A 20,860-nucleotide genomic window follows, 5' to 3' on the forward strand; every position below is an offset into this window, starting at 1 on the left:
TTTGTTGATTTTGTAGACTTTATCCTCACTCCCTTTGACAATGAAACTTTCCGGTTGTGTCACATAGACTGTTTCTTTTAATTCCCCATGGCGAAATGCTGTTTTAACGTCAAGGTGGTGTATCTTCCACCCATTAGATGCGGCAAGACTAATAAGAAGGCGTATTGTTTCAATTCGAGCCACTGGAGCAAACACATCCTCAAAATCAATCCCATACCTTTGCACATATCCCTTAGACCATCTCCAATGTATATCTCTATTTTTCCTCTAAAATAGAGTAACTCAAAAATAGAGCATTGTTTTCCTCCAATGTATTACTCTATATTCAACTCTAAAATAGAATTAGTGTAAAAAAATAGAGGTGAGAATAGAGTTGCTCTATATATAAAGCAATCCTATCATTTTCTCTATTTTAAAGTAAAATATAAAGTAGGGTTGGAGCAAATGTTGCTCTATAATAAAGATTTGACTCTAAAATAGAGTGGGGTTGGAGATGCCCTTAGCAACAATTCTAGCTTTGTATTCGACAACTCCATTATGTTGTGGAGTGTATGGAGCTGTAAGGTGCCGTTTGATCCCTGACTTGTTACAAAAGTCACTGAATTCCTTTGAGACAAATTCACCTCCTCTATCTATCCGGAATGTTTGAATTCTTTCACCCGTCTCATGCTTCACTAGACTCTTGAATCTCATGAACTTGTTAAGAGCTTCACTCTTCTCTTTCATCAAAGTTGTCCATATGTATCTCGAGTAATCATCGATGAGTACAAAAACATATTTGTTTCCAGCCATTGTGCTTGGTGTTATGGGCCACAAAGATCACCGTGTACCAATTCAAGTGCTTTGGTTGTTCGAAAGGTAGTGAATTGTGGGAACACTTGTCTTGCTTGCTTCCCAAGTAAGCATGATCCACAAAATTTCTTTTCGAAGGTAGTAAGCGGAACTCCTTTGACCAGCTCTCTCTTTACCATGGATCTCATGTTTTCATGATTGATGTGTCCTAACCTTGCATGCCATCTGCTTGAGTCACTCGTTGTTGCTGAATTTAACATGTTGTGTCTTTTATACCCATATTCACCTTGTAAAGTCGATTCTTCGATCTAATCGCTTTGACAAGCAACTTTCCACCTTGATCACGCATCGTTAGGTTGTCTCCCCTCATTCTAACAGCACAGCCTGCTTTTGTAGCTTGTCCAAGGCTAATGATGTTGCTTTTCAATCCAGGAATAAAATAAACATCAATCATTATCCTCAGCTCTTCGTTTTGATAGATGAGTTCAATCGAACCTTTTCCTTTGATGTCTATACGGGAATCATCTCCAAAACGTACATTCCCTGTGATAGAATCATCAAGTTTGGAGAAGTACCGTCGATCTCCAGTCATGTGATTACTGGCTCCATTATCAAGGTACCAATCATCATCTCTTCCACTATTAGTTTCTGAAACAACCCGACCCTTTTTTTTTTTTTAACAGTTAAATACAATGTAAACAATTATGCAGCCTATACTACTAAATTAAACCAACCCAAACCACAAGTCCTCATTAAACCAATAACAACCAGTACACACAGCGGAAACATACCAACCATACAAAACCATTACAACATCAATACAATAACAATCCTAAGCATTCTATCCATCAACCTAGCATATCTCTATCCAAGATTCCAACAACATATCCAACAACCCAATAACACACAAACGAGACCCTAGATCATCCTCCTCCTCATCGCCATGATTCCACAACACAAACCTGCACACCACAAACAACAATTGAGATGCGTAAGTATTATCACAAATACTTAGTGAGGCAATCCTCCCATCTACTGGGCTATACACACAAGCAACTGAGAAACCAATGCTTAACAAATGACAACCAAACACAAACAAACCAGGAAAAATCACGAAACAAGCAACTTGGTGTCGACCGACACCAGAGAGGTGTCGATCGACACTGGCCAAACATGGTGTCGACCGACACCTAACTGGTGTCGATCGACACTCCCTTCGCAGACGCGAACTGCACGAATCCGAACGACGAACCTCCGTTTCAATCCTCCTACAATCTGTCCCAAACTCTCCCAAAAGCCTCAGGAACCTATAATAACCATAACACAACCACCACAAGCAAGAACAACACCACAAAACACAACAAATCAAGCAAACAAAGGATTCTCAGGCTTAGATAAGCCATGGTCATGCACTCACCTTATCAACTGATTATAACAACCAATACAACCAGTTGAGACCCTCCTAACGTCTGAAACAGCCCAGAAACGCCCTACAACAAGCCACACAACCAAAAACGACTTATAGCAAAACTGGACAGAAACATCAGAAAAGAACAGTTTCAAAGGACGAAACCCTAAAATGAAAACCAACCGTTAACTACCAAATCGCTCCAGTGAAACGCTATCCCTAGACGTCACGAAGCGTCCCACCAAATTTCAGAACGATCAGGAACCAGACGAGACCACGATCTCAATTACAATCCCCGATAGTTCCAACTCGCGTCTGAGAAAACGTGACTCACGAAACTGCCAATAACTCATCGAGTTTAAATCCAAAACTACTTCTGTAAAAAGGAGAATGACGATGAAAGATTTGGGAATAAACCTACCAAATTTCATTACCTTTGAGAACGATTTGATACGCCGAAACTATTTCCTCCCAAACCCTAACGATTCTGCTCTTTCTCCTTTAATCTCCTTCACACCACAATAGGCTCTCTCCTCTCTCTCTATCTCTGCAAACGGCGACCAGACACCCTAAAACCCTTAATTTTTTGCTTCTCCACTTATATAATCGGTTTAGTTAACTAAACCAAACCAACCAAACCAAAATCGCGAATTAAAACAAACCCGACGAACCCAGAAATAGTGGTGTCGATCGATGCCCCACAAGGGTGTCGATCGACACTCCCACCAAAACCGCATAATCCGGTTCGCGGATGTTACAATTCTCCCCCACCAATAAGGATTCGTCCTCGAATCCCACAGCACCGTCCATCCATCAAGGACTTCTGTGCCACCGTCAACACGGCCCGCACGTCCTCCGACCAGACTGAACACCGCCAGCCAAGGTTTCCCGTGCAACTGTCGCAACAGCCCGCACACCTCCGACTGAACCATGAGGTCTCCCTCTAGTCAATATACTCACATCCTAGACATTATTTGCTCACAACTCAGTGCTTCCCCCGTCCGTGGTTGCAACCAACGAATCATGCCGGCTCGCTATCAGGCTAACCACCTTAAGCTACGGTATCCAGGAAGTCACTCACACTCCCCCCGCTCTCAGGTCGCAACCTTCGAGTCATACCGGCTCACTGCCAGGCCATAGCCTACAGCTACGGTATCCAAGGAGTCTCACACGCCCACTCCCCCTGCTCTCGGGTCGCAACCCTCGAGAGATACCGGCTCACTGTCGAGCCGCGGCTCACAGCTACGGTATCCAGGGAGTCTCATAATCCCGCTCTTGGGTCGTCACCCTAAAGCGCGCTCTCGGATCGTCATCCGAAGCAAACATACCACTCCCACTCTCTGGCCACAAAGTCCATCGAGCTATCGGTATCACATGAGTTGGGCCCACACAATCCTGAGCAAACAAGTCTGATGTCATCAAGTATCTCCCGACTAGATCTACCTCAACTCTTTCCATTAATAGGCAAGATTTAACTATTCATAAAACTTCCCATTTTTAGAAACTTTCCTTTTTTTAATGACACTCTATTTATGGAAACTTTCCATTTATAGCAACCTTCTATTTATGGAAACTTCCCATTTATAGAATTCCTGAGCTATTTCCTTTCCACTGGTTTCACAATTTCCAAAACCAAAGAACTCCAACTTTTATTAGAACCTCAAATGCAATAATCGTTTACAACTCCAAATGAAAATACATCATGAAAGAAAGAAAACAAAAGCTAAAACTAAGCGTCGGAATGGACACCCGGTCTTCCCTTCGGCTGCACCGCAACCTCCATCATTTGCCTCCTCTTAGGACAGAAAGGCTTGATATGCCCTTCCTCCCCGCAATGATAACACACTCGACGGTACTCCTGCGAATCACCTCCCCTGGGCCCGCTTGCCGACACGTGATCCATGCTCCCGCGCCCATAACCTCCCTGGCCACCTTGGTTTGCCACTGTTGTCTCTTCCCGCTTCCTTTTATGCATTTGCTCCAACTGTCTATCCTTGCTTGGAATGCTCTGCTCCAATGTCTCCTCTGAACGAGCCGCTGGACTGACCACCACTAACTGTGACCTCAAGTCATCCTCTATCCCAGCTGCAACCTAAACCAGCTCCGCCCTCGTGACATAGCTCCTCACTCTGCACCGAGTCCTCAGATCATCTCGCAAAGCCAGCAAGAACCTCCGCACCTGAGCCGACTCTGGCTCCCAAGCCCGGCCTGCATACCCCACAAGCCGACTGAACTCTGCATCCAGCTCCCGCACTATGCGGTCCCCCTGAGTCAACCCCAAGAACCGTGCCTCCATGCGATCAAGAGCCTCCTGTGGAAAATACTTGGAGTTAAACTCCCTCACAAAATCTCCCCAAGACATACCCCGCTGCACCCTCCGTGCTGTCACCGACCTGCACCACACACGTGCATCTCCTGACAAGTAAAACACTGCCAGATCCACCCTGAACTGGTCGGGACACCTAAGCAAAAGGAAAAGATCCTCCATCCGCTCTCTCCACTCATCCGCTACACTCGGATCGGTACCTCCTGAGAAATACCCTGCTCCCACTCGCCGCAGCTGCTCCATCATCTGCACATACTGAGCATCCACTACCTCAGCCCCCGGCTGCACACCTGCCTGCAAACCCGCCACAGGCTGCACCGCTGGAACCTGCCCACCAACCACTGGTGGCACTACTGGAACCTGCCCACCACCCACTGGCGGCACTACTGCTGGAAGTCGCTGCAAAACCTGAGCTAGCAAGTCCATCAAGACATCCTCCCAGCCCGGAGCACCCTCTGCTGCAACCCTCACACCCGGGGCAACACCGTGACCGACACCGGGCCCATCCGCCCTGCCGTCACCCAAACCAGCCTGGTCTCCAGACACACTAAGATGAACCTGTGACTCTGCTACCTCCTCACTGGCCATGCTCTGGGTCACACTCACACTGGCCTCAAGAACCTGACCTCGTCCCCGACCACGACCACGACCACGCCCACGACCACGACCACGACCGCGACCAACAGCACCCTCTCTAGCCATCTGCACTACCCAGAACAGAAGGCTAAGCACACAATTCAAAAACCGCACATAGAGTACACATCTTACCGTGGAATCTCATTGAAGGCTCGAAGAGGATAATACTAGGACTCCATACCTCAAACAAATTGACTAACTACTCATAATCAATTCCATCACGCAACATCATGCATCAAGCAAAAGGAAAAAAAAATAATTCACCCAATTAACTTCCTAACCGCTTTAACCATCCATTTAACCATCCTAGAACCGTAAAGGCTCTGATACCAAAATGAAACAACCCGACCCTTTTTTTTTTTTTTAACAGTTAAATACAATGTAAACAATTATGCAGCCTATACTACTAAATTAAACCAACCCAAACCACAAGTCCTCATTAAACCAATAACAACCAGTACACACAGCGGAAACATACCAACCATACAAAACCATTACAACATCAATACAATAACAATCCTAAGCATTCTATCCATCAACCTAGCATATCTCTATCCAAGGTTCCAACAACATATCCAACAATCCAATAACACACAAACGAGACCCTAGATCATCCTCCTCCTCATCGCCATGATTCCACAACACAAACCTGCACACCACAAACAACAATTGAGATGCGTAAGTATTATCACAAATACTTAGTGAGGCAATCCTCCCATCTACTGGGCTATACACACAAGCAACTGAGAAACCAATGCTTAACAAATGACAACCAAACACAAACAAACCATGAAAAATCACGAAACAAGCAACTTGGTGTCGACCGACACCAGAGAGGTGTCGATCGACACTGGCCAAACATGGTGTCGACCGACACCTAACTGGTGTCGATCGACACTCCCTTCGCAGACGCGAACTGCACGAATCCGAACGACGAACCTCCGTTTCAATCCGCCTACAATCTGTCCCAAACTCTCCCAAAAGCCTCAGGAACCTATAATAACCATAACACAACCACCACAAGCAAAAACAACACCACAAAACACAACAAATCAAGTAAACAAAGGATTCTCAGGCTTAGATAAGCCATGGTCATGCACTCACATTATCAACTGATTATAACAACCAATACAACCAGTTGAGACCCTCCTAACGTCTGAAACAGCCCAGAAACGCCCTACAACAAGCCACACAACCAAAAACGACTTATAGCAAAACTGGACAGAAACATCAGAAAAGAACAGTCTCAAAGACGAAACCCTAAAATGAAAACCAACCGTTAACTACCAAATCGCTCTGGTGACAAGCTATCCCTAGACGTCACGAAGCTCCCCACCAAATTTCAGCACGATCAGGAACCAGACGAGACCACGATCTCAATTACAATCCCCGATGGTTCCAACTCGCGTCTGAGAAAACGTGACTCACGAAACTACCAATAACTCATCGAGTTTAAATCCAAACTACTTCTGTAAAATGGAGAATGACGATGAAAGACTTGGGAATAAACCTACCAAATTTCATTACCTTTGAGAACGATTTGATACGCCGAAACTATTTCCTCCCAAACCCTAACGATTCTGCTCTTTCTCCTTTAATCTCCTTCACACCACAATAGGCTCTCTCCTCTCTCTCTATCTCTGCAAACGGCGACCAGACACCCTAAAACCCTTAATTTTTTGCTTCTCCACTTATATACTCGGTTTAGTTAACTAAACCAAACCAACCAAACCAAAATCGCGAATTAAAACAAACCCGACGAACCCAGAAATAGTGGTGTCGATCGATGCTTCACAAGGGTGTCGATCGACACTCCTACCAAAACCGAATAATCCGGTTCGCGGATGTTACAGTTTCATAAACACTAGGAACAACTTTCTCTTCGTTCAGATACACTACCTCGTATATCATGAGCTCATCTGCCTCTGTTGTACCCTAATTGTCACTTTCCTGCGCTTCTTGTAGTTTCAACAACCGATATGGACAATTTGATGTGAAGTGACCCACTTTGTCACACCGATAGCAAGTCACCTTCAAGGTGTCTCTTCCACCATTAAATCTTCCGCGACCTCTTCCTCTGCCATAGAAACGTCCACCACGTCCTCTGTATCCTCCTGAAAACTCACGGTTCATTGTTGATTCCATGTTCGCATACAGGAGCTTGCTTTGATCGTCCTGAGGCTCTTCTTCCTCAAAGACATGTTCTTCATAGACCTTTAGACGTCCAATGATATCTTTGAAACTCGTTTTCTTAAGGTCTAACACTTGTTCAAGTGAAGCCACAATGTGTATGAACTTTTTCCGAGGGAGACTCTTTAGGAATTTCTTCACAATCTTAGATTCTTCAATGTTTGGTCCCAGAGCGGCTGATTTGGAAGAGATTTTGGATAGCTTACCGGCAAAATCATCGATTGTCTCTGTATCCTTCATCTTTAGGCGATCGAACTCAGCCATCAATGTTTGCAATATCGCTTCCTTGACTCTATCCGCACCTACATTTCTTGTCTTTATAGCATCCCAAACTTGTTTCGCAGAATCCAGTTCTCCTACTTGTAACATAAGCGCCTCCGGAATAGATTGGAAAATCAGAACTGTGGCCATATCATTCTTCTCCGCGTCATCTGATGTTTCATCTATGATTTCCCAGACCTTGTGCACCTTAAAAAGAATTTTCATCTTCATAGCCCACACCGTGTAGTTGGTTGCAGTTAGGATAGGACACTTGATTGATGAAGACGATCCTCTGCCTCCTTCTTGTAATTTTACCAGCGTCGTGGTTGTTGACTCTGTTACTTCTCTCATGATGTCTCACGAAGCCTTTGATGATCTTTGTAAGGCTCTGATACCAAATATAGAATTTAAGAAAGATTTGAAAGACAAATTATAAGAATAACTCACTTATAGCTTAAGAAAAATAACTCAAAAACTTAAGTTCTCTCTCTCACAAATCTCTCTTTCTCTCAAAGCTCACAACTCACAAGTTATGCCACAACCCAACATCTCCTTATATATAAATCTCCTAAGTATATTTTCCTAATCCTAATAGAAAAAATTCTTATTCTTTAACTTCCTATTATATTTATATATCTTCTAAATATAATCTCCAATTTCCATTTCTTTGTTAGCTTGATCTCCAAGCTTACTTCAACAGTATGTGCAGCTAAAAAAAAGCTTCTTGACGAAATTTCTAACCTGGAACAAGAGATTTTAATTGGGAATGTGGTATTTGGCGCTACTGTTGCCATTACTGCCGTCATATCGATAGCTCTAATTGCAACAGGTGTGGGTGCGGTTGCGGGCTTCGGGGCTCTATCTTCATCACTGCTTGCGGCGGGATGGGCTGGCGTCTACACTACCTTGGAAAAAAAGAACGCTGATCTGAAGAAACAGTTGGACAGTCTGAATGAACTGGTTGATATAGAAGAATCTGTGGAGAAGGGTATAAAAACTAACGAAGAAGCGAAGAGACCGTATCTACCCTAGTCAGCGGGCTAGAAGACCGTATCCACACTATATTGGAACTTGTAGATAATGCTATTGAGAATGAAGACGATGAGGAGGACACGAAGCTTGTCCTAAAAGTAATCAAGGGTAAAGTAGATAATTAACAGAGAAAATCAAGGAGGTTGGTGAGAGTGTGCAAGAACATAGCAAATTGATCGCAGAGGCGAGACTTAATGTTCTGCAAAAGATCAAACGTTCTTGAAAACATTAATCCGTTTGAACTTTAAATGATGTTTGTTGTCTAAAACTCCTATGTTATATGTTTAAATAAATGGGTTATTAGGGTTTGCACCCCATTGTACCTTGTTTTTTATTTTACTTCGTAACGTTGATTATCCTAGAGGGTTGGTTGATATGTACCTCTATCCCCTACGTATATTTTTTATACTCGTGAAATAAAGTTTGTTGTTGTGTTATTTTCACATTCATCTTTTCACAACTTAAATGACCAAAAACAGTTTGCTTTCCAGATAAAACAACTTTTTACTAATTAATCACATCATATCAACCTAAAATTTATGAACCAACAGATTGTCACTTTAACACGATATGATACATTGAAATATTTAGTCCCACTAGAATTGATTTCTCATTTAACATTGGTCTAAAGTAGAAGTTGAATAAAAATCAAGTTCTCAAGCATCTTCGAGCGACTTTACTTGGAAACACATTTACAAACGTACGTCTCACTATAAATAAAAAAGCCTACCAAAGGAAACATTTTCTTAACCTCAGTTCTAAGATGACTTTTCACAAGTTCGTAGAGTAATAAGAATTTTTCACTGTAATATACTACCAAAAACTAGATTACGTTCTACAATTTCGCAAGAGGATATCAATGTATCATTATACATGAACTAGTGATATTAAAGTGTATATGTATATACCTTCTATGATCATCAAGCAATCAAAACTACAAAACGCTGAGAAAATGCGGTCAACAAAAAAAAAAAAAAACCCTGAGAAAACTCAAAGAAAAAAGCTATGTATCATCCTAAAGGCTACAACTTCTTCATCTTGCTTAAGGAACTAACAGTAATTAGCAAAAACAAAGAATAAATAAAGTCTTACAAAATATTAAACTAAACTCTTCTCACTGCTCGTAACGAATGCGTCCACCGTGAGAAAGAACGAACGAGGCAAAGTGTGATTCTAAAATGTATTTCATATCTCTTGTGCAACCAACGGAATTCAGAATGCTTCCATCGCATTTTCGAACACAAAGTCTCATTATACTCTTTGGTAACGTACAAAAATAGGTTTTTTCACGTTGCCATGTTGAATATACAAACATAAAAGAAAATGCATTTAACCATAAAACATCCTCTTAGTGTCAAGAAAGAAGCAAGTAAAATGACCCCTTGATTTTTTTTTTTTGGTGCGGGACTTGGGACCATATCTTATGATGGCAGAACCTACGGTAAAAAACGCAGACATACAAAACGAAGAAGCAGACATACGGTGGAAGGACTCAAAAAGATTGGAATGTTAGGGGTGGTGTAACCACTATCGGAGTTTGCGACTAAAGAAACCACCATAGTGTAATTGCAAATTATCAGTGTTTGATACTAAAACGTTTGGAGCGAGTTACTTCTTTTCTCCATAAGATACAATATATATGCAGATATATATACATCTATACTAAATAAAAGTAAGAGCTATAAGCTCCTAAGGCTGTCCACCTATGATTTAAAACAACCAATAATGATTAGACATGTCACTAATTAATATTTTTTTAAATTTCCATAATTTTGTATATTCAGATTTTTAAATAACTAATCGGGATCAAACAACTCAATATTTAACATTTTTGAAATTATGTTAAATTTCTATATTAAAATACTTATAAATAAGTGTATTTACAACGTCCCACATCGGCTGGAATTTTCTGAGAACCACTATAAATAAGACTAATATGCTTCCAACTATGAATTACCAGGAAGATTGATTTATCAGGTGTCCAAATTTAAAAAATTTAAAAGTTTAAATATTTATAATATTTTTTTAAAAATATTATAAATACCTCTATAGAAAGTTTAAAATATTACAAATATTTAAACTCTATAAGAAGTTTAAGTATTATTAATATTTAACTCTAAAAAGTTTAAAACATTATTTTATGTAAGACTTTATAGATGATTTGATATTGTTTCTGTAAAATTAGTTTTTGGGTCAAAGAAAGAAGGTTTAACATCGCAAGATCTTGATTTGATGTTGTTTGAGTTAATGTTTGAGGTTTAAAGAAGAAGGATCGATGGCAAGCACAAATGTTTTATTAGCTATACATGTGTTCATATTACTTTCTCTACAAGTAATTTGCAATTTTGTAGTATTAAGGATTTTGGTTTGAAAAGTTTCAATACGTGTGAATCTAAAACCGAGTAAGTATACAGGTGAAAGTATCAATAATTGGGTGCATGTAGTAACTAAGCTGGTCCATAAAATTGCACAAATTTTACGAGACAAGAGGCATTGATTTTTGTATTATAGTTTGATGGGTAACAAGTTGTGTGGTAGTCTAAAAAAAAGTTTTAAATGATTATTCAGTGGAAGAATATGAGGAAGCTGATGAGGAAGAGGAAGAAGAAAAGTATAATGAAAAACCGGACGGTAAAAGTAACGATGACATTTATCATGAAAATTTGACAATGGAAATGATGAGAAATAATATGAAGAGTAGGAAAACAGTGAAAAAACACATAGATGGTGGTGGTCAATTAAATATGAAGAAACAAGATTAATTCCTGATTGTAAAAATGTTTTGTTTGTCTGATGGTCAAAGAAACGATTTAGGATTTCGATTCGCTTAGACGTCCAATTAATTTCATGATTCTTTTGATCAGATTTGGATTTCTAATATAAGTAACTTTTATATTTTAAAAAAATAAAATTTTCATCGATCAATTGTAATATAAAATTTAATATAAGCTAATATTTCATAAATGTCATCAATCATATATAATTTTTACCAAAATATATTAAATAAACCCACGCGTAGCGTGAGTTCAAAACCTAGTAATACTAGAATAGTTAATATATTATACACCGTTTAAACGGTTTTGATATTTTGTAGAAAATTAACCTATTTTAAATATGAATCTTATAGCTAATTATTCTAAGGACTTGAGGACCTATATATATGAATTCCCTAATTTTTTTAGCTTCAATGTTTTTTTTCACTTTTTTTTAAAAAAAATTCTACAGTCTAGTACTTAATATATGATTTTGGATTTTTATTAAAATCACATGTTATTCAATTTGAAATTTTAAATTCTTTTTCTAAATCTAGTGTTATTAAAAATGACATTTTAATAAATCACTCAAAATCACTCAAAATATCTTGTTATTTAAACAACAATTTTTAAAAATCATATAAAATCAACTGTTATTTAAAACATAACTTTTTTTTCTTTAAAATCTCGTACAATGATTTTGGAAGATTTTGAGAGATTATTGATACATTTTTACACTACAAATCCAATTTATAAAATCTCACCTCTAGATGTGCTATTTTGAAGGATTTGTTTTACAAAAAATGAAAAAAACACTGTGACCTCTCCTCTCACTAGAACAATAGAGAGCTTAGGGAGAATTATCACCCTAGTAACATCCTTAGAGAATTTCACTATCAATACAATATGACCATTACCATCACTAACAACAACAAAGTCCTTGAATCTTGTCCTCTTTTTGCTGCCTCCATATCAACATTCGAAACCACCACGTCCTCACCACGCTCAGCTCCACGTTTGGCCATCAAAAAGGAGATGATGATTGGGGGAAGGAGATGATGAACACCAGTGGAGTTAAAACTAGAAGATGATGTAAAGTATTGGGAGATGACAGTGATTTTTATCCACGATACCATGATTCTCCACTCCCTAGTTCTTAATTAATAATTAAAACTAGAAGAAACAAACTAATGACGAAACAAAATTTGGGGGAAAGAGATGATGAACAGAGAAATCCATTTTTGTCTTTCAATTTTTTTAACAGTACAAACCGTAAGTTTGAATTTTATCTTTCAATTTATTTTGGAAATCCATTTTATTTTTCCTATAAATCTCTTACAATCATCCAATATAATCCTTTTGAACCTCATCAAATCTCAAACTTTTTTTCCTATCTTAAAACAAAATATTTAACAATTCCACCAAATATCCTAAAAACTCTCGTTAAATCTCTCAAAATCTCAAATTTCCTAAATCTCATAAAATCCTTTAAAATCATGGTTTGAATACACCCTCTTAAGAGTTTGTGGCTTATATAAAAAAACATGTGTTTAATATCTCTTAACAGTTAGTTACCACGATTTGCTAACGGGACCAACGTAATCCTCACAATTCCGTTGCTCCAATTAGATTCTCCCGCGTATCAAAAGTTCATATATCCGAGACCCAGAAGATAAGCAAAATACTCGGCAACTCCATTCCTCTCCCAAGCTCAATAATTTAAAACTATAGCACTATGCAAATCTCAAACTAAGACAAGCCAAAATTAAAACCAAGATTATAAAGCATTTTACTTTGATTTTCTAAGGCTATATATGTTATGTTATCCATAACAATTATGTTAACATGGAGACTAAATAACATAGGTAAAACGATAAAGATTATAAAGTATTTTTTATTTCAAAAACCATAACAAAACAAATCTCTTTTTCTTCCCTACAAAGTATTTTTTATTATCGTAATTTTCTTTTTTTTTTCTATGTACTTAATATTATATAAGTGAGTAATCAGAAAATAATTCTAAAATTTTTATTGAGAATGATGTTCATATACATTAACATTAGCATATAAAATTTCTACAAAAATATGTTTCATTATCAAGGATATTAGATTTTCTTAAAAACTAATTTTACAAAATCAGAAATATAATTTCAAATCAGTGCTTATTAATAAAAATGCATTAAAATGAAAATAAAATATATAAAACAAAAAACTTTCTTTTTTTTTTTTTTTTTGTAAACTGAGAGTTGTTGTTGGGGAACTCTTATTTTGGGAAGCTAGGTGTATGCAAAGCATTTTCCTAAATCCCTCTTACTTTTTCTTGATATTTTTTTACTTTCAGTAATATCTTCAATGGCAGTATCCGAAGGCTTGATATCGAAATGCTCAGGACACCTGAGTGATTACAAATCCGCTTGTGAAGACCACCCAGACCTCAAATCCTTTAATTTTGCGCTTCAGCAGCGAACCAACAAAGTGATAGACTCACTCACCACTGGAGCTGAGACTGGGACTGGGTATTTGTCCCAACAAGAAATACACATGGAGGTCTCCAAGCACCTACTTGAAGTTAGCCAAGATGTGGCAAACTTCATTCTTGAAAGTGAAAAAAATGTGTGGGAGAGCAAAGCTATAAATGTAACTTGGTAATTCCCTTTGTGTTGTATTGTATTGATTCAACAGTATATATACAAGTGTATTAGGTTTATATAAGGACATAATTGGAATATTACAGTATTCCTATTCTATCACTCCCCCGCAGTCGAAGCCGGATTGTTCATGACGCCGAGACTGGACTTGAACTCCATGAATAGGGGGTGTGTGAAGACCCTTTGTGAAGATGTCTGCGTATTGGCTTGACGAAGGTATGTGAAGAACACGGATGTGACCGAGAGCTATCCGCTCGCTTACAAAGTGGATATCAATTTCCACATGCTTCGTACGTTGATGTTGCACTAGGTTGGAGGAGAGATAGACGGTGCTGACATTGTTGCAGTAGACAAGTGCGGCGGTGGTAAGAGAACAATGAAGCTCAAGGAGTAAGTTGCGTAGCCACACAGTTTCAGCAACTACATTGGCCACACCTCTATACTCTGCTTCGGCACTTGATCTTGAAACCGTGTGTTACCGTTTGGAAGACCATGAGATGAGATTGTCACCATGAAAGATGCAGTAGCCGGAGGTGGAGCGCCGCATCGAGGGACAACCCGCCCAATCAGCATCGGTGTAAGCCGTTAGCGAGGAGGTTTTCGTTGGTGTGAGCTGCAAGCCATGCTGAAGTGTTCCTTTAACATACCGAATGATGAGTTTGAGTGCAGTAAAGTGTGATTCTCGTGGATCATGCATATACAAACACACCTGCTGGACGGAGTATCCAATGTCAGGGCGAGTGAAGGTGAGGTATTGAAGAGCGCCTGCTAAGCTGCGATAGAGTGTAGGATCAGAGATTGCAGGACTGTCATCAGCCAAAAGTTTTGTGCGAGGATCCGCCGGTGTTGTACATGGGTTGCACTTGTCTATGTTGGACCGTAAGATTATTTCCGATGCATATTGTCGTTGGTCAAGGAAGAGACCCGCAGAGTTCCGCTTGATGGAGATGCTTAGGAAGTATTTAGCCGGACCAAGGTTGGTCATGGAGAACTCACTGTGGAGAGAAGCAATAATGATATCGCAGAGAGCGGTGGAAGACGCGGTGAGCAAGATATCATCAACGTATATAAGGAGATACGCCATACCTTGGGAGGTGTTGTAGGTGAAAAGAGATGAATCACATTTGCTTTGCTTGAAACCAACTCGACGGGCATAGGATGCGAACCGTTGATTCCACATTCGTGGTGCTTGTTTGAGTCCATAGATGGATTTGTGGAGTAGGCAGAGGTGGTCTGGCTTGGACGGATCTTGAAATCCTGGTGGTTGGTGCATGTACACGGTTTCGTCAAGTTCACCATTGAGGAAGGCATTTTTTACGTCCAATTGATGAATGGACCAATTACGGGAGAGAGCGAGGTCGAGCACCATGCGGATCGTTGCTGGTTTTACAACCGGACTAAATGTTTCATCAAAGTCAATGCCAACCTCTTGAGACTTGCCATTAGCCACCAAACGAGCCTTGTATCGAGTGAAGTTCCCATCTTCATCATGTTTTTGTGTAAATAACCACATAGAACGCACAATATTAACAAATTTGGGACGTGGAACCAAATACCAGGTTCTCTTTTTAATTTGAGCACCATATTCCTCATCAATTGCACTATGCCAGTTAGGATCCTCTAGAGCTTTAAGGTGAGAAGAAGGTAGAGGAGAGATTGTTTGAGTGAGAAGCGAGAGAGGCTGGCGGGGTTTGGTAATACCACTTTTGCTACGGGTTACCATTTTATGGACAGGAGGTGGAACCACAACAGGAACTGGTGGCGGAGGGTCAGTGTTTGTAGGTTGCAGCACCGGTGTCGGAGCTGGAGGTAGTGATGGTGTTTGGCGTAGTAAGGGAGAGACAGGAGGTGGTGCATCAATATTGGTAAGAGGTAGTGGAGGTGGAGCAAGAGTGTGAAATGGGAAGGTGGATTCCTCAAATGTGACATGACGAGAGATGATGATTTTTCTAGTGGTGAGATCAAGACAGCGATACCAACGGTGCGAGGAAGGGAATCCCAGAAAGACACATGCAATTGATCTTGCCGCTAGTTTGTGTGGGGTGGTGGCTAAGAGGTTTGGATAGCACAAACATCCGAAAACACGAAGGTGGTCGTAAGAGACTGGTTGTTGGTAGAGTTTTGTAAATGGTGTCTCATTATGAATGGCTTGGGATGGAAGAATGTTGAAGAGATGAATGGCCATGTTCAAGGCTTCCACCCAATATGATGTGGGCATGCTTGCTTGAAAAAGGAGAGAATGTACAAAATTGTTTAAAGTACGTAGAGTGCGTTCGGCTTTCCCATTTTGCTGTGAGGTGTGGGGACAAGAGAAACGAGATGTTATACCGTGTGAGGCAAGGTGAGCAAGAAAATCTCGATTGTTGTACTCCCCCACCATTATCACATTGTAGGGATTTGATTTTACGACCAAATTGATTGTTGACATAGGCCGAGAAGTGTAAGAAAGAGGAAAACACTTCAGATTTTTGTTTAAGAGGATATACCTAAACAAAGTGACTACAATAATCAAGAAAAATGACATAGTATTTGATCCCACTGATGCTGGAAACCGATGAGGTCCAGACATCAGAATGAATTATTTGAAATGGTTTAGAAATAATAGAAACAGAGTTATCAAATGGAAGTCTAACGTGTTTCCCAAGTTGACAAGCATGACAAAGAGAAGAGTCTGATTTTGAGCATTTTATTAAACCATTAGAAATAAGAGAATTGAAAGTGGTGTTTCCCGGTGGCCGAGACGACGATGCCACACGGTGGAGTTGACAGAAACGCTTGAGGAGAGGAAAGAGGTGGGGTGGACGAGTTGTTGATGGAGTATAGGGAGCCCGTGTTGATTTAAGTTGCTTAAGCGGAAGTAAAGAGCAAAGTTTGAGTGAAATATAGTAAGGTAGGTAGAGAGAGTATTGTAAACATGAGATTCTATAAGTATATTAAATACAATGTCGGCTAAGAGCCTTATAAGGAAGAAAAACTAGGGCACTCCCTATTACACTCGACAACTTGTAGATAAGGACATAAAGAGAGAGAAGGGACTGATCCCAAGAATGATAGCGACGTGACTTGGTCTCCCAAAGGGAAACGACCCGTGACCTTATCCTCCAACGGCTCCATTGCTTCTTTGAGATCCTTCTTACGGGCTTTGGTAAGTAGTTAATGGGCTTTGGTAAGTAGATCAGCCTCATCTCTTCTCATTACACTCGATAGGACTCGGCCTCATTGGTATTTGTATGGACGACCGTACGGACACATTCAGGTCTCAAGTAGAACATGGTCAATAGCCCGACCGTACGATGGTTGTTGCGGCATCCATGAGTTGTTGATGTTGTGGCGAGGGTTGTGCCGATCACGTCCACGATAACCGTTGTTGCGACCATGACCTCATCCTCTATTTTGATGTCCACGGTTGGTTTGATGGGGAAAGTGTTGCGGATATGAATTGCGGTTGTTGGTCGCAGTATATGATGGAGGCGTTGCTGGACCTGCGTTGGTGTAGAGCAGATGAGGTGTAGAGGTACCAAGAGGGGCATAGGTTACCTGTTTGGAGGGTTTGTTGAGACGCTCTTCCTCCAAAAGCAACATAGAACGAGCGGCAGCAAACGAGGGGAATGGTGACTTGTGTTGGATGACATTGTGAATGTTATCAAACTTCTCAGAAAGTCCATTCAACATATGTATCACCAACGATCGCTCAGTGATAGAAGAGTCGACATTAGCAAGCAGATCAGATATGAACTTGAGTTTTTGACAATAGTCATGAACAGAGAGATCACAAATCGTGAAGGATCGCAGCTCGTTCTCTAGTTGAATTGCTCTGGCCTCCTTATTATCACGGAACAGGTTTTCGATAATAATCCAAAGCTCACGAGCAGTGCAAGGCGATATGAGGACCGTGTCGAGAAGGGAAGGGGAGATCGTTCCATAGATCCACATTTTGACAAGACCATCACGCTCTTTCCAGGCCGTGTCTTGAGTAGTTGCCGGAATCGAGGTTCCATCAAGATGACCAGAGACGCTGAAGCTGAGACAGTGAGTCTCAAAAAGTTCACGCCACGCATCATAGTTCATCTTCTGCATATCAAGGACCAAAGGAATGTAAGACTTGATGTGTGTCACACCAAAAGCTTTCTCTGCCGGTTGAGCCATTGATAAGGTAAACAAGAAACAAGAGGAGACTGACGAGAAGTGAAGAAGAAAAGAAGAGGAGAAACAGAGCGTAGGAGTAGAGGAAGAACAGAGGAAAGGAGGGAGGCGGCAGTTTAAAAAAAAATAGGGTTTTGTATTGTATTGATTCAACAGTATATATACAAGTGTATTAGGTTTACATAAGGACATAACTGGAATGTTATAGTATTCCTATTCTATCAATAAACTCTTTGGTAACTGCCTATTTTAAAAATACCTTAAAGACTTTAGAGATTTTTGATAATGTAATGGATTGCATGGAGAAAGCAGAAATTGGCCGACTTTACATTTAAGAGGCCGTGGCACAGTTCGAAAAAGAGTCGGCAAAAATGATGTTGGGGGAAAGAAGAAGAGGTATGAAAAAACCTTGGAGAAGCTGAAGAAGTTTGAAGCCATGGGAGATCCTTTTGATTGCCGCGAGCTCACAAACACTTCAAGTTGATCCAAAAGCAGCAGGAGTCCCTTCTAGAAGAAGTTAGTGAGGCAAAAACAAAGCTTGGTGAGGAAATAAAGGAGCTTGCTAAGGAATATGCTAATGCACCAAAACGGAGTAAACTCTGGAATATGCTTTTCAGCGCTGCGTTTTCGTTGGATCAATTGCTCTAATTGCATCAGGGGTGGGTGCGCCTTTAGGCACTGTAGGGGTTGTAACATTACCAGTGATTGCGTTGGGATGGGTAGGCGTACACACTTTCTTGGAGAAATGGATGGATGCTCTGAAGAGGCAGCAGAAAGCTCTGGCGAGACTGAACGAAAATTTATCATCGGTGGAGACTAGTATAGAAACCGACGAAAGAGCAATAGAGAACATATCTGAACAAGTCCACCATCTAGAAAAAAAGATCATGTCTCTTTTAAAACTAGTGGATGAGGCTATTGAGAATGAAGGAGATGAGGTGTATACTAAACTTGCCCTCCACATAATCAGAGAAAAAGTAACGAAACTAACATAGAACCTCAAAGAGATTGGTGAAACATGTTAGATTGTGGGCTTCCAACTCAAAATCAATTGGCAACGAGTGGAGAGGACCATATCTTATATATACCACTTAAAATCCTACTCAACTTCTGATGTGGGATATTGTATCCCTAATACGTCCCCTCGAGATGATGGCTTCTTTATGCATAAATCTCGGTATGTTCGGGCATGAATCGGCGGGCCAACTATTGGGCCGGGCTGATTGTGGATTGGGTTGAGTATGTGCAGACCGGGCTCTGATAACATGTTAGATTGTGGGCTTCCAACTCAAAACCAATTGGCAATTAGTGGAGAGGCCCATATCTTATATATACCACTTAAGATCCTACTCAACTTCCAATGTGGGATATTGTATCCCTAATAGACAATCAGCCCGGCCCAATAGTTGGCCTGTAAAGATCCCACATTGGATAGATGTGAAGCAACTTGAGTAATATGTAAAGGGTTAGGGCCTCTCCACTCATTGTCAATTGGTTTTGAGTTGGAAACCCATATCAAACCCTAATTTAAAATGGTGCTATTGACAAACACGCTGGTCCGTTAATTATATCTTAAGATCCTACACACACCACTTAAGATCCAACTCAACTTCCAATGTGGGATATTGTATCCCTAATAAAACAGTGGACAAAGTAAACAAATTGATCCGTGAGACGAGACTTCACGTTCTAGAAAAGATCAGCGGTTCTGGAAAAAATCATCGTGGTTAAACGTTATGGATGTTTGTTGTTCAAATGCGTCTAAAGACCCATATTTTCTATGTTTAAATGAATGGGTTATAGGGGTTTACAGCCCACTGTACCTTTCTATTTTACTTGTAACGTCGACCATCTGAGAGGATTGGTCAGTTTATATGTGCCTAAGTAACATCCGGGAACCAAATTGGATGGTTTCAGGATAAGTGTTGATCAACACCGGATATGAGATAAAGTGTTGATCAACACCAAGGAGGGTGTCTGTCGATACCAACAATTTCCGATTCGGTCCATTTGGTTTTAAATTGGTGAATTGAAGCGGTTGGGCTTGGAAAGCCCTAAACCGAAATATTTAAGGGAAAGGTCAACTTGAGGGTTATGTAGCCGCACATTGTCGTTCCAACTGAGAAAGAAAAAAAGAAAAATTCTGTAATTGTTCCCGACAAGTTCTAAGCCATTGTTTGCAGATCTTTTCTTCGAGTGGAGATCTAAGGCTAAGGAAGTTTAGGGAGGCTCGTTGTAGTCTAGGATTGTCATTGTTGGTTAGAAACTTCCTATTTAAGAGGTGAGTGCATGACCATGGCTTATTTATGCCTGAGAATTCTCTGCTTCTGTGTTCTATGAGTGTTTTGATTGATTCCTTGCTTGTTTCTGGTTAATTCATGTTTCCTATGGCCTATTGCGACTTCTGGTTGATCCTTGGCCGTATTAAAGGCGGTGGAGGGCGGAGATTGGAACTTCAGCTTTGAGAAGAACTTGGCTGCGGGGTTGTGTTGATCGACAAGAGTCGGGTGTCGGTCGACACAAAGCCGGTGACAGTGCGAGGGCTTTGGCAAGTGTTGGTTGACACCAGATAGAGGTCTCGGTCGGCAATGCTATGGTTTTTGGGTTGTCGAGGTGGAGTGTCGGACGACACCAGGTGGCCTGTGTCGATCGACACCAAGAGGGTGTCGGT

At 40.5% G+C, this 20,860-nt stretch overlaps 1 protein-coding gene and 3 pseudogenes across 1 annotated transcript; 2 read left to right on the forward strand and 2 right to left on the reverse strand.

Moving 5' to 3' along the window:
• Positions 1–1,045: 1,045 nt before the first annotated feature.
• Positions 1,046–7,964, reverse strand: LOC147937870 (uncharacterized). Its single transcript, XM_087465316.1, has 2 exons — positions 7,194–7,964; positions 1,046–1,456 (listed from the first exon to the last, which is right to left on the reverse strand). The coding sequence occupies exons 1-2, from the start codon at positions 7,962–7,964 to the stop codon at positions 1,046–1,048; spliced, it is 1,182 nt and encodes a 393-aa protein (XP_087321442.1).
• Positions 7,965–17,298: 9,334 nt separating this feature from the next.
• Positions 17,299–18,192, reverse strand: LOC147937871 (uncharacterized; annotated as a pseudogene).
• Positions 18,193–18,560: 368 nt separating this feature from the next.
• Positions 18,561–19,184, forward strand: LOC147937872 (UPF0496 protein At3g28270 pseudogene; annotated as a pseudogene).
• A 154-nt stretch (positions 19,185–19,338) lies between these two features.
• LOC109126630 (uncharacterized) lies at positions 19,339–19,450 on the forward strand (annotated as a pseudogene).
• Positions 19,451–20,860: the final 1,410 nt, after the last annotated feature.

Source organism: Camelina sativa, chromosome 9 (genome assembly GCF_030686135.1).
Source record: "Camelina sativa cultivar CO46 ecotype springtype chromosome 9, ASM3068613v1".
Taxonomy (NCBI): Eukaryota; Viridiplantae; Streptophyta; class Magnoliopsida; order Brassicales; family Brassicaceae; genus Camelina; species Camelina sativa.

What these genes read in the sequence shown, in the direction of transcription:
- LOC147937870 (XM_087465316.1), bottom strand. Translation starts at nt 7,964, where the DNA reads ATGAGAGAAGTAACAGAGTCAACAACCACGACGCTGGTAAAATTACAA. An exon ending in GTGGAAGAGACACCTTGAAG is followed by an intron (nt 1,457 to 7,193) that starts GTGACTTGCTAT and finishes AAAAAAAAAAAG; the next exon opens with GGTCGGGTTGTTTCAGAAAC.